Source organism: Pseudopodoces humilis, chromosome 2 (assembly GCF_049639895.1).
Source record: "Pseudopodoces humilis isolate 2021_Gansu_Grassland_sample_001 chromosome 2, ASM4963989v1, whole genome shotgun sequence".
Classification (NCBI taxonomy): Eukaryota; Metazoa; Chordata; class Aves; order Passeriformes; family Paridae; genus Pseudopodoces; species Pseudopodoces humilis.
In genome coordinates this window covers 34,177,910-34,192,673 of record NC_142201.1, presented here as the reverse complement: position 1 = coordinate 34,192,673, position 14,764 = coordinate 34,177,910, and the positions used below count along the sequence as shown (strand labels likewise).

At 40.9% G+C, this 14,764-nt stretch overlaps 1 protein-coding gene across 2 annotated transcripts in view; it reads left to right on the top strand.

The window, feature by feature from the left end:
- Positions 1-14,764, top strand: part of DHRSX (dehydrogenase/reductase X-linked) — a 161,889-nt gene that overhangs the window by 102,696 nt on the left and 44,429 nt on the right. The window contains exons 5-6 of one of the 2 annotated variants that reach the window (XM_088051145.1): positions 9,824-9,913; positions 11,988-12,195. In XM_088051145.1, coding sequence (XP_087907271.1) covers positions 9,824-9,913; positions 11,988-12,195 — 298 coding nt within the window. The remainder of the gene's footprint in view (positions 1-9,823; positions 9,914-11,987; positions 12,196-14,764) is intronic. The other variant, XM_005516493.3, reaches the window with a different exon arrangement.

Below are 14,764 nucleotides of genomic sequence, written 5' to 3'. Positions count from 1 at the left end.
GAGGACAGTCGGGGGAAAAATGATGAGGCTGAAGCAACTGGGAAGCCCTGTGGAACACAGGATTTTTTTCTGCCCTAGCTGCTGCTGAATTGGGTTGGATGAAAATTAAATGTGTCTTCTTATCCAACAAACAAAATTGTATGAAAATGGTTCTCCTAATATGTTACAAGACCAAAGAGTATAAGCCCAAAACTTCTTTTAAGAAAGGAGCTTGAGACTAAAATTTGCCTGATTCAGTCTATGTATTTGTGACTTGCTAGAAAACCATTTGATTTCACTCATACTTTTTTTACCAAATACAGTTGGCAAGAGAAAGAGTTGTTTGAGAAAAATCCTTTTAGAATCTACAATGAAGTGAATGGTTCAAGTAATTTTTTGGCCTTAACAGAATCATGTTCAAAGCACAGGTAAAGAATCCCATAGAATTAGGTGAGTCTGGCCATTTCCAGGCAATGACTTGACTTCTAAATGCTCTTTCCCACTTTATTTTTTTTATGTTCTTTTTTATTTGCTGTTGTAAATAATCTGTAGCATTTAGTTTTGTAACCAGTGAAAGCCCACTTTCACTGGTAGCTTTCGTTCCATAGTGAAAGCCCAAATGTTTCCTCGCTACATAAGAGAAAAATGAACATACCTAATAGAGAAGAAATGGCCTGATGCAAAAACCACCAGTACCGAGAACAGTCAAGAAAAGTGCTGACTGTCTTGGGTTATCTGGTTGGGCTATCTGGTTGACTTTTCTTTTTCCCTTTCCCTTCCTCTTTCTGCCTTACATATATATATAAATATATTTCTGTATATATGTAGTCTCAATGCACTGAGGAGGGTGATTCAATCCATCATGGACTGCAGAGCTGGAAGCACTACTCTTTCAAAAGCCTCCAAAAGCCTCATCACAGTTGCCTGTTCCACTGCCTTTCCCATAGGTTTTGAAAATCAGACTTTGTATGCATCCCATGAGGTTCTAAATCAAATTGTCACCAAGCTAGTAAAATTTTATATTTCTGTCTTCATAGGACCAAGCATTTTATTATCAGGGCTGTACTCCTCTGTTACATTTAGTGTAAAAATGTAAGAACTGTTACACTGAAATTTTTGTACTACATACTAGAATTATTTAATTGCTTAAATCTAAATCTTTTTAATTGTTTGATAAAATCTTGTGTATATATTAGTGAATTTTCCACGTATTATCTCTTTGAATGTGTGTCCCGTATGCATGTGAAGGTATTCATTGAAGACTTGTGCAAACCTGTCAAAAAGCCAAATGTTTGAAGATAACTTGATAAAAGTTCCAGCATTCTACAAGAATGCAAGCTATGAAATTAACATTTAAATATTATTAAAGACAAGGGGTTTCATGTGAATTACTTTACTAAATAAATAATCAATACTACGTATCTAACCTAAGATTGTTATGAAATTCAGCAGTTTTTAAGGTCAGTGGTGATTTTTTTGAAAAAATGTCTCTATCACTTCCTCTCTCTCTCCCCCTTACCTACCTTAAGGATTTAGTTGGAAATTAAATTAATACTAAAATCCTGAGTTTCAAAGTATTCTGCTAGAGTTAAACATCCAGGTCCCACAATAATCATGTGAAAGTTTAGATATACAGCTAAATGGAGATTAGTGCACTAGTCACCTCCTCTTTTTGTTATAGCTTATTTTAGCATGTACATTTAACTTTCTAATTTCTAATTTAAAAGGAAAAATTTGGTTGAATGCACGAATTACTTCAGCTGACAAATAAGGGCCTGTTTTTCCATTACTATGCTTTTTGCATCAGTAATGTGCATGCTCAGCTCTTGGTTTTTAAAATAAACAAAACATATTAAAAATGCAAATAGAGTATTATATAAACTTTTTTTTTAATATAATGTGTTAGTGCTAAAAGGACAAAAATGCTATGACATAGAAAACAAATTCATTTTCTGTAGAAAATAAGAAGTAAGCTAAATGGTTGAACTGAGCCACAAAAAGAGGGATGCAGTACAAGCAGTGCAGAAAGCTTAATCTGACAGAAGGCCAGAAGAATGTGTCTTCTAGTCTGCTAATTAGCAACTGGGTGCTAATTTTTAGTTTTGTTTTGGAAAGAACTGTGTCTTTGTACAGCTGAAAAGCATTTAGCAAATTACAGCATGTACACTAGTGTTAATTATTTAATACATTCCTAAAAATGGCATTGATGTTAAAATGCATTAAAAAGTCTGCTGTCTTGTGGTTGAAAAGGGACAGCTACTAAAACACTTTGTAGAATTCTATGACCAGTAGTTTCATGCCAGAGATGTTTTTTCTAGCCTTGAAGGCAGTAATTTTCTCTGGGTGCTGGAACTGTTTCTCAGCACATTGTAGTTAATGCTTTTGCTTGTATGTTGTTTACAGAACTTAATGATCTTCAAACCAATAGAGCCAACACAAAAATCACAAGATATTTAGTGACACCAGAATTACTCTGGATGCCAAAAATGCACTGTCTAGCTCATTAACAATGAAATACCAACTTAAGAGATTTCAGGCTATTATTAGCCTATTTGAGACAGTTTACAGTTATTATATTTCAGGTTGAAGCCTGTCTAAGCAAATTTAAAATCAATACTTCTGAACTGCTAGCTAATTCAAATGACCGTATTTGGTACTTTGTGGATCATCTGAGAAATTATCAATCTCTTGATAGAATGAATAAGTCTGTATAAGCTTACCTCTTCAGTTCCTAGAGCACATTAAAACCTGTATCAGTAGCTGAATACATGAAATATATATATTTTCTGGTGCTACCTACACACAATCCAGATGTGCAGGTCAGTCATAATCTTTTGCCAGGAGTCCTTTGAATAGTCCCATGGATGCTGTCATGGTTGGTCATATATTAAATTATTCTTGTGTTTGAGTATTTGCAGGATCAGATCTTCAGAAGAGGAATGAAATTTGAGGGCTGGGAACAAGGGCATGTATCAAATGCAAACAATTCTATACATATTTACCTATTCACAGGTTATATTTATAAGTTGAATTCACTAATAGTTAAATTGTTTGAAATTATCACAGTGGGATCTTTGGAAAGATCCTGTCCCACTGGATTAAATAAGAGCCAGCTCCTTTGCCCGTAGAAGCTTCAGGCTACACTAACTGTTCTGATGAAAAGGAAAGAAACGTCAGAGATGTGGAAATTCACTGCAGAAGAGCTTGAGGCAAAATTTGTGAGGAGGGTTGTTGTTACTCCAGTGAAACTTGGATTTCGTTGAAATTAATGCTTTTCCTCCAGCCACACAGGAAAGCTGTGGTGAACTCAGGATATGATATCTCATTAAAGTTCTTCCAGTGTCTTGCTTACAACATCACGTTTATCCTTCCTCAAAGACAAATTAGAGGAATACCCAAGCAAAGCTGTGGTGGAAAAGATATAGAGGCATAGGGACAAAGAGAAAAGGGGATGAGCAGAAGAGCAAATAGCCTTTACCTGTAAGTCATGGATGATAAGTACTAGATATCATGGAAGAGCTGGGTCTTTGGGAGATGGTTTTACCTGGAAAAGTTAATTTGAGTTGGTGGAGAGACTGGTTTTCAATGGATCTTCCATGTATGGTAGGAAAAAACTGAAAGATTCATAAGGACCTTAACATGCAGTATTAATTTGTTCTAAAATTAGAAATTAGAAGAAACTCACAGAGCCTTTTTTTTTTTATTTTATTTTATTTTTTTTTTTTTACAAAGTTCAGTGCATGACAGGTGGCATCTTCTCAGATTTTTCAGAAGAGATCACCTTTTAAGAGAGCTGACTGTGGGGAGTCTGTCTGCTCACACACTGCTCTTCACAGGTATTAGGTGCCTTGGGTATTGGGAGTAACTTGTCTGGGCACATGTGTCAGAGCACCATGACACTGCTGACAGTATCCAGCCTGGCTCATTCAGAGCAAATGAGGGTTGTGCAATGCCAACATTTATCTGCCATATGAACTTTTAGCAGCAGTCGTCAGCTAGAGATTTCATTATACTTGGACAGCACTTTAGTCTGCCAGAATTTTATGTATCTTGCAAGAAGATGTCAGATTTCCTATAAAGGTTTATTTTTTATTGGAAGAACAAATAAGTTAGAGGGATAACCTTAGACTCTTCTGGCTTTCAAACTGTAAGGGTTTCATTCATGAAAATCCTGACTTTTGTTTGATATTATCTTTGTCTTTCTGATTATTTCCAAAGCTTTTTTCTCTGTCTGTGATATCAAACACTTTGTGAAAGGGGAGATATCTCTGGCTCCACATGTTGCAGGTTTTTGACCCATTTGCTTTTATGTCTTGAAAGTGAATGTTTTATCAGTAGAAGACAGTTACAAAATTCAGCCATTGATGGATTAGGAAACCCAACTGGTTCTACTTAAGTGTGTGGAACATTTGGCATTGGCTTTTCTGAAAGGCAGAAGTGAGCCATGTTTTATTTTTACTTAATCCTTTCATAGCTTTTAGGTAAAAGTATTTTTTTATACAAATTGCAAACTGAAATGTTTTACTTCTGAGAGAATATCCTATTGAATTAGAAAGCTGTGACTGACTTTCCTATTTTCTGATTGTGAGTGGGCTGACTCACCATTGTGCCAACTCAAATAACCAAACAGTTACTGAGTATATTTTTAGGAAACAAAGGGTTTTTTTGAACCAGACCTAATTAGGAATGCTCTGATTTATTTTAGCGTAAAATCAGAACCTTGGTTATGGAATGTATTTACTTTTTTTAACTGACACATTTTCCAAGGATCTAGCTTGTGCTGTGCTCACGTGTAGTGGTGTGACATTGATTCAGAATATGAATCTGTTCTTACAGAGGTGTTACAGCTGGTTCCATTTTGTTCTGTACCTACTAAGGTTTTGTTATTCTCACAATCCTTGAATATGGATTGTCTGTATTTTTTCCTTTTCTTCGCTTTAACCTACTGAGAAACTAAGAACTTTTTTTTTTTTCTGGAAAGACACACCACTTTATCTTCTTTGGCACAGCTAATACACTTCTCCCTTGTGAACATTATAGGTGGGTCTGGGAGCACCAGCAGTAGACATTACTCAGTTTTCAGTTCCTTTCTACTTAGCCAAACTTTTAGTGTTTGGGCTAAGAGTTTCTATGCCAAGTATTTGCCTTAGGCTGACTTTGTTTTCTTTTATTCATTTTGTAATGCCAGATCAAACAGTTTATCTGTTTCCAGCAACGATAAGACAAACATCTTAGGAGTTATTTTAATGTCAAAAATCATGGCAAGGTTTTTCATAAAGTCTGTGTTGTTATCACATAGTGTGGAACTGAATGCAGACAAGATCTTGCCTTTGTGTCAGTGGTGGCTGCATCTTTTGTGACACGTTCAATATTCCCCTGTGCTTCAAGTCAGAAGCCTGCTAAGGACTGCACTTAAGAAGCCACCTTTCATATGTTCCTCGTGGAGTATTTTGCCTGTACCAAGAATATTCTGAGTCAAGCCTGAGCACGTCTTTCTGCTCAAATCACAACCCTGAGCCGTGGTGGGAGGTGCTGCATACAGACAAATGCACCAGCGCTGAGACTGGGCACCAGCATTCCATCTGCTCTTTGTGGCTGCCTCTGAGCTGGTGGAGATGGGCACCAGGTCTCACTTCAGACTCCTCCAGGCTCTCCACTGTCCACACTGGTGGCCTCAGTCTTCCATGTGACAAGTTTCTGTCCCACGAAAAATAGACTGTGAAGAGTTGATGGAATAGGACAGTTAGTTGGGAACTGTCAGGATGACAGAAACCTTGATTGCTAAACATTTGAATTTTCTGATTAAAAGGCTTTTACAGAGAATTAAACTATGAACATAGCATATATTCTTGTTAAATATCAGAAAATTAATAAGAGAGCAAGTGGTGAGGTAGAGCTTGGATGTGTAGTGAGGATGAAGAGAGTCATTAGGTATGTCTGAACTGTAGGAGATGTCTCAGTCAGAGGCTGAAAAGGCTTAGACACCATGTAATTCACAAGGATTGAGACCTTAACCTTGAGGACTCGAGTGTCTGTTGAGTACTATGTGATTGAATCTTTTCTCCATGAGGGCACTCTTGACTGATCTCTTACTTGCAAGTTTACTGCTATTTAATAGAGACGAGAATTATTGCTCCTGGTGGAGAAGGGGTTGGAACCTCTCTTCTGCTTGATCACCCATTTCGATGTAACTTGTACAAAGAAAACTTGTAAGTTAGTTGCAGATGGTTGATACTGAAGCAGGGATGGAGAAGCTGGAAGGAGCCTCAGAGCCACGGATCATGGCTCCAGCAGGAAACAAGCCTCAGCAGCGAGGGGAGGGTGAGCCAGGTGTGTGACAGGCAAATGCCTGCAGGGTGCCGAGTGATGTGAGACTGAGACACAAAGGAGCTACCCACAATGGCTGGGTAAGAGAATTAGGGAGAAGGAACTTACCTTTTGCAGAGAAGCAGAGAGGTAGATGGAGCTGATATGCATGTCTGGGACTGAACCTCTCCCCTCCTTCCTGAACACAGGCAGTTCCTTGATAAGATCAGCATAGGATCACTGGACTGTGGGGGTAAGGGAGCAGGGGAGGCTGGGAAGCAGAGCACTGTCGTTGGTTCATCATGGCCATGCATTTTGCCCAGCACAGGGAGTTGAGGAAGCTGTCAGGAAAGGTAATCAGAAAAGGCAATAGGTGGTGCAGAGCATCCTAGGAGAAGGGAGCAGGAGGTGAGAGCTCATGGGAACTTGTTCAGTGCTGGAGCAGAGGCTCAGGCAGACCCCTATGGAGAAGTTGTCCTAGGATGAGGCAGGAGGGACCTAATCCTCTGGAGATGCTTCTTCTCCCCAACCAGGCTCAGTCCCTGTCCTTTATCAAACCTGTTTTACAGTGGCAAGTACCTTCCAGGAAAGGTCCATGCATAGACATTGTTCCAGCACTGATGCCGGACAAACAGGTGTCTTTGCATCTCCCCAAGGGTCACATGCATAGGAGTGGTATCTATGTATCATCCAGGTGTCATTGTCATGCCATGGGGTAAAAGTTCTTGCTTTGCTTCATTTTCCTCCCATTTGGCTTTGGAAAATTGCATACACACATATAAAAAGCTCCAAATGATCTTAGGAAATGCAAGAGTCTAAGCACCCTCTGAGAAGACAGGGAGTAAGACAATAGTACTGGAAAGCTGCACCAAGTTTCATTCGTGTTTTTGTGTTTTTCTTCTGAACTGTTAGGATTTTTTTTTTTTTCATTTCTCATACACTGTTAATCTGGCTTCTCTGTGTGGTCCTGTTGAGACTCAGAAGACTTTCCTGGGATACCAATAGGCATGTGGCATACCTGCAGCACTGGGCTCTGGGTTAGGGATGTGGCTTAGTAAGCAGCTGTCACAGCTTTTCCAGCAGTGCTGTAAATCCTCTGCTCTTCAGCCCAGACCTGGCAGTAAGAAGCTGTACCTATAAGAAGCAGACATGTGGCACACTTGTGCCTCCAGTAAGCAATGGGGACAATTCTTACAATAAGGCATGACAAGTTCTCATTACTTACTAGCCAGAAGAGACCTACAGGACAGGTGTACTCTGGGATTGCATAGCCCAATTGAACAAGGTGGAACAAGCAATCTGGTATAGGCAGCCTTGCCAGGGCATGCTGCTGTATGGCTCTTCTGTTCAGGTGAGAAGTGAGCTATGCTATTTCACATGTAGTTACACCCAGAGGTGTTTTGTTGCAGGGGTGTGCAGAACAGAACAGTTTTGACATTCTGTGGAGTGGGTTGCCCCATGTGCCTGCACTTTTGGGATTGGAAATTATGCTAAAGGCATCAGCTAAAACAGTGCAAAGCCAGTACAGAGGAAGGGTTTTGTGCTTTACAGGAAGTAACTGTCTCCTAATTTTTCCCCTTGGGAACATTTTTGGTACAATATGTATCTCTTCTTTGTAAATAACAAGAATTGGGTGAATGTGATTATAAAGGTTCACCTCCTGCAGTGAAGGTGTTATGTGTAAGTGTTTGTGGCTGACCTATTGATTTATCTCCCCAGCCTTTGGCTGTCTGGAGATAAAAGAACTTGTGTGAGAGGGATCTGCCTCCAAACAGTCTTCTGTGAGTCTGGCTGGGAAGGCAGTTTGTTCTGTATATGAAAAAGAGATTTTAAATTTTTATTTTGCAGTGAGTTTGAGTGAACTGACTTTAAAAACCACCAAGTAGCTCTCTGTAAATAAATCCAGATGAGTGAAATATTTGTATTTTTACAGCTCTTAAAACACATTTTATAATGGAGATGAAGGATGTCTTTGCAGGGGGAGGTATGGGCGTTAGAGCAATATTTGTCATCATCTGCTGTATGAGCAGGAATAGTGCAAATTCTCCTGCATAATTCCATAAAAAATGGGGTATGTCTAGCCTATAATATTTACAACTATCATAAAAATTTTTGTTATGCTGCATGCAGTGTCAGATCCATTTTGTTCTTTAAATTACATAAAATGGATCAGAAACCAAGAATTTCATTAAAACTTTTATAGAAAATTATCATAAATTCCTGCTTACAAAGACAGCCCTCTTGGAATGCATTCATTCTTTGAGTGAGAAATACGATCATTGGCTAGTCATAGAATTAAAAAAGAATATAATTTTTGTTATACATTAAAGCTAATTAAAAATGTTCATAATTTGAACATATTACAATAAATGCAGAACTGCAGCACACTGGAATGTATTACTGTATCTATAAGAACAGTTGTTCAGCATAGTTTTGCAGAAAAAATATTTTCCTTATTCTAATTTATTTCTACCTCTGAACAATCACACATCCATGTTTTGTTTAGTCAGTTTTTTGTTCCCATACTATCTTTTGCCAGAACATTTCAGCAACAGCTAATCAATTACAAAGTAGAAGCTCATGTTCAGTTTAGTTATTCATTTTCTTATGCCATGATGTTATCAGTGATATTTTAAAACTGAATCTTCTGGAAACAATCCAGCTAAATCACAGGGAAAAACATATAAGAAGGTTATATCAGAACTGAGGTGTTTGGCATTAATGGTTTGTGTGCTGCCACTTCAAATTTCACATACACTCTGAAAAAATTATAAGGTTGACTATTGATAATTAAAATAAGAAAGATACTGAGTTGTTTGGATTGCATACCAGAAGAATAAACACAATCATTATTAGTTTACAATGAAAAGACAAGGGATTTGTTAACATTTCAAGAAGTATTGGATTAATTCAAGGAATTAAAAGTATAACCAGCTTTCATTTTTGAGTTAACATTTGGGACCTTTAAGTAAAGCTGATGATGTTTCTGGATAAGAGAAAATAAATAGCATGCCACTTTTAGTGTCTACTGAATGTTAAGTAGTTAATAATTTAAAAAAAGAGAGCTTGCTGCTACACTTACAAGGTTTTCCCTTTTGTTAAGGAAGGAGACAGGTTCAGTTGCCTGTTGGGTATTCCTCTGTATGCTCACTTTTAGTGAATTAAAAATGGCTTTTCCTCAAATAAGAGAAACTGCCCTCAAACTACAGGACAAGATTATTTTGGCAGCCTTGATATGAACTATCTGAAAGATCAGAGCCTTTAAGAAAAATAAAAATAAAAAAGTCTTTCAAAGGTGTTTTGGCTTAACATTATTTGAGCAACTTCTCAAGACAAAAAGGGAATTGTAGTAGCATCAGATGCAGGCAAAGGTGATTGTACCTGCTCAAGGACTTGACCAGAATTTCTGTTCAGGGGATGCTCCTGAAGAATGAGCAAAAGAATATTGGGGAGTGTGTATCTTTACAGTTGTGCATTGTGTAAATGAAAATTCTTTCTATCTCCTGACCTGAGCTCAGATCTGTTTTTTTGCTTCCAGGATGTACAGCACAGATGGTGGAGACTAATTGGGGTGGAGGGCAAAGCCTCTATGTGCTCTTGAAATCCTGTGCCTCTCTGGAGGTCGAGGGTGAGGTTGCTGTGACATCCTCGGGGCTGATGTGAGCGATGGCAGCCTCCCTGTGTTTGCCTGCTGGTCATGATGCAAAGCTGAACGGCTGCAGCAGCTGTCTAACACACTTCTCTCAGGACAAATTTCTCCATCCCTCCATCTGACTCAACCAACAGAAGTGTGTCCATGCATGGAGGGGTCCTGTATTGAGTCCTGCAGCAATCCCAGCAGATGCAGAAGCAGCATTTGGCGTGCAGATCAGCCTTGCTGTGCCTGAGCTCTTTTATTTTGGCTGCCTTTGTTGGGCTTGTATTTTACTAGTGTTGCTGCAAACAGAACTCTGGCAAACTGCTTCCTTTCACCTTTTCCAAGTGTCAGAGCTTTGGAGGGCAGGATGGCTTCAGAGATATGCAAATAATTTCCTTGTACTAGCCCTGGTGCTCAGAGATGCAGCAATATTTCCATCTGCCCTCCAACAGCTCATGCTGAGTTCTGTCTGTGCTAAAACTTGCACTGTAGCAGGCTGAGACTTGGTCTGGGAGCTTGGGGTTTGTTCCATCCCTAAGCCATTCCCATCCTTTTCTTCTTCCCAGAAAAGAAGACTAAGTCACAGCTGGGCTTGTCTCACATTTGCATCTGTCCATAACCTTCATGCCAGTTCTCAGTCCCAGCCACTGTTACAGATGATATTATACACAGTTTATAGCAGTAAATGACATAGGGAGAAGCTAATCAGAGCTTTTGTGGAGCCTCCTCATGTAATTTGTGTTGTGTTTCTTTTCACTGTACCACCAGTCAGCATCGTTCATGTTCAGTCTGAAGTTCTCCATTTGCAGGCATGCTATGTTCCACCCAAACCTTTTGTCTTCTCTGTGGTCTTTTTGAGTTTCTTCCCCTCCCACTGCTTCTCCAGTTGCTCCATTAAGCAGTATGAAGCCACAGGTGAATCCCTATGGGTGTTTGCCATACTAAAAGAGATCCCAAAAGTACCTGTTCTTTGGCCCAAGAGGCAGCAACAAAGCAGGACTGTCAGGTGGCAGGAACCCCCAAGGCAGTGATGTAGATGCACAGCATGTGCAATTTAAAATGGTCATTTAACGTGCAACCATCAGGTCAGGCTGACATCAGGAAATGGGATGTTAAAGGCTTTTTAGTGGGCACGTGAAGTAGCATGAGGATTAAGCTGACACGCTTTCATGTCTTGAGTGCAGAGGTGGCTTTTCTGCCGTATCGTATTTGTGGGTGTTAGAGAGAAGCATCCTGTAACAGGATTCTCCATGAGTTACGTCCATCTACATTTAAATGACATAGGTCATGTCCACTTGTACAGTAAATAAATTTTAATAAAATAAGAATAATTTATAGCATTCAAGTCTATGCTATAATTGAGCAGGGTAACTATCCCTCAGCCTCAATACATGATATAATTTATGCATGAGCTCAGAATTCTCTGTAAGATGCTGAAATCAACATTGCATGTTGAGGTTGTGGATACTTATTTTAGACACTGAGTTTGAAAATTGTGGTTTGTGGAAATTTATGCAAAAATATTGCCAAAATAAGCATTGAAAACCTAATTTCAATATGCAGCTGCTTGTAAGCATGGTAATTAAGATATATTGGGTAAATTTACTACATCTGTTCTCACCCACACCAGTGAGACAAAAGTTGCAGATTTCAGATGAGGACTCACCAAAGCTTTAAGCTCCAGACAGGACCCAGGAGAAAGCTGTCTGGGGGAGCAGGTCTGCTGCTTAGCCTGGTCTTGTCTCCACTGCTCAGAGCTTTGATGGAGAGAATGTTGTTGGGATGGCCCAGCTCCCACTTCTTGAAAACAGTTTTCACAGATGAGCTCACAGTCCTGCAGGGAGGGAGAGACAGTCAATCAGCATGTTATCTGGATAAAGAAACCAGAGTGGGGGTTTAGATATTTCCTTGTCAGGAATCAATCAGTGTCGACTTTACATGCCATCGCCAGTCACTCACTGCTCTAAATGCTGTGTTTACCCTCTGCAGCAGGAGATCCGTACTCTTTCTACCTTGCTGTTCCTCTGAAATAAATCAATGGTTTTACCTCTACTTTTTCCTCTAGCTGGGGTGATGCTGGTCCCTGAAAGGAAGACGGAGGATGGATTTGAGGAGCACTTCGGCTTGAACTACTTGGGACACTTCCTGTTGACTAACCTCCTCTTGGACACGCTGAAGCAATCAGGAACGCACAGCCACAACGCTAGGATCATCACTGTCTCATCAGCCACCCATTATGTAGGCAAATTGCACCTGAACGACTTACAAAGCAGGTACCGGTCTCTTTTTGGTACTCACTGATCTGTAGTAATCGTGTGCAGATTAAACTACAAGAGAATTGTTACTGACTACTGAATGAGCTAGGGTTTTGTTGCCTTTTTTTTTTTTTTAATATAACTTATGGTGCTTCTCAAGCACTTGCTTTATATATTTAATATTTGATCAAAGCTTGCAGCCTTGAGCCAAAGGTACAGATAATTTATACACTCTTAACGGTGTCTTTTATTCTGGACTTTGAAAACCTGACGTTGCCTTCTGATTTATACTGCGGTGATGCTTGTGGTGCATGCAGGGCCTGGACTCGCCACTCGCCGGGAGAGGCTCCATAGCCGGGGTGTTCGGAAGTGGCTCGGACGGGAGCTAATAGACATGATCCCCATGAGGGTGAATGCAGAGGCCCCGCTGCGGCCCTCAGACGAGCTCAGCCAGCCGCCCGTGGCTGCTGGCAGCACAGCGAGGCTGGCTGGGCCCCGGGCCCTTCCTGCCCAGCTGCCTCACTCACAGCTGCTGTGCCGGGCCTCTGCTGCTCCTTCCTGCCCGGCAGCTCTGCCCGCAGCTCCCTCTGCCTCCGGCCGCCTCGTCCTGCCCCGCTCCCGACATCGGGGTCCCTGCCCCTGGCTTCCCTCACAGCCCCGCTCCAGCTGCCCCCACCTACCCCGGCCCCAGGCTCTGTCATCCTGCCTGTCCCTGCCCGACCCCGGCGGTCCTTGTCCTGGCACACAGCAGCCAGGCCATCCACTGCCAGCGCCAGGCTCCGGCCTGTGTCTGTCACACCCTGTGCTTCCTTCCCCAAGAGCTTATCGAGATCCAGACTGTGGCCACCCTGGGTTTTTAATCCAGTGAAATGGGCTTAAATGCATGGATCACTTCTGACTTCCTGCTTTCATTTAGGAAAACTGCTGGTGAATGTCTCTGGGGTATTTGTAACATTACGAAGACATCAGATGATGGGGTAAATGTCCCTGGTGTCATACAGGAACTGCGTGGAGTGGTTTAGTTAGCGGAGGAGCGGGCAGAATAGCTGAGATAAATTTCAAAATTTCCCAATGCAGTCATGCGTGGCAATTCGGTGCTTACTAACAGGCTCAAGCACAGCCTGCCTTCTCCTGGGCTCCGGAGGGCTTCTGCCTGCCTGCATGGAGCCAGTCGGACTTCTGTGTCATTTCCATGAAAATCTGTCTCCATCCTTTGACAGGGACTTCAGCAGATGATCAAAAGTACCTGGCCCAAGGTATAATTTCTGAACAAAGACCGAAATTAGAGGGCTGGGCTGTTTCCACTGCAGACATTTTACATATGAATGCTGCATTAGGCATGTCAAACTTGTGATTACATATTATGGCATCAGTTTTATTACAAGCCATTGTTTAAACCTCTGCAGGGTAGTCACAATTTCATCTCTTGCTTGTAAAACAACCACAGGAAATTACCCTTACTCTTCACTGGATGTATGCAACCATTGTTTCTGATGGGCATGTGCTAGATGGCACCATGCAAGGGGGATAAGGGGATTAGTATTTATTTGGGCTAAAGTGAGGAATGCAGAATTAAATGTGACTGTTCTATGTCTCTAGATAACAGTAGTTTCCTTGATTATAGCAGGGCCCTATACTGTGCCTCTTTAATTTAGTATCATCCCGCTCTTTGATTTGTCATTATTAACTCATGTTTTAAAGGAACCAGAAATGTTTCAGTTTGGAAAGTTATGGTTGAGCAAGAACATGACTAGTCTGATGTAAAAAATAATAATATACCAGTGAGATTACCTGCAGCTTTTGTGTCCTTTACATTTCAACATTATTGATGTAAGAAGGGCCATAAAGGATGACAAACTCTGACTGATTTTGCCTGCTCATTCCCACACAGATGCTCTGAATCACTCAGGGGCAGCAGTGGTGCCTGCACATATGCACAGTGGTGAAACCCAGAGTGGGCTGTAAAGTCAGGTCCAAGCTTTTCCTTGCTTCAGGTGTAAAAAGATGCTCCTGGGTATTTTTTTTTAGACTAACTGCCAATAAGCACCCCCCTCTCCCCGCCAGGTGAATAATTTGACATCACCATAAATAGTGCTGCAAAAAACAGTGTGATCACTTGTGTGTTTGAGTGTGTCCCTACGATGTGAGCATGGGGTTTAGCAGGAGGACTGCTGCAGAGTATCATACCCAGGCATTGCCTACTCCATGGGGCCCTGGAGACTCCTTGTGATTCAGAGCAACATTCAAGAGCTTTAATGGATGTGGTAAAGACAGTGGTAAACAAGTTTCCTAGTGATGGCATGTCTCATTTTTGCTGGCTGTGTGAATGGGAAATCATTCCAAAAATTTTCTATTATTTTTTTTTTGTTAATTTTTTCCTTTATTTTGAGTAGCACCAGTTGGCCATAATTCATTTTATGACTCAGGTGGATGTTCCCAGGTTGGCCGGTAGTCCTAACCTAGCAGGAAAGCTGCAAAACCATCTGGAGCCATTATTGGAGAAAGTGAGGCTGTACTTTGTGCTGGGGAAATTACTGTTGGCAGCAGGCTGAATTGTTTACCATACTCTTGCCCCATTATTCCTAGA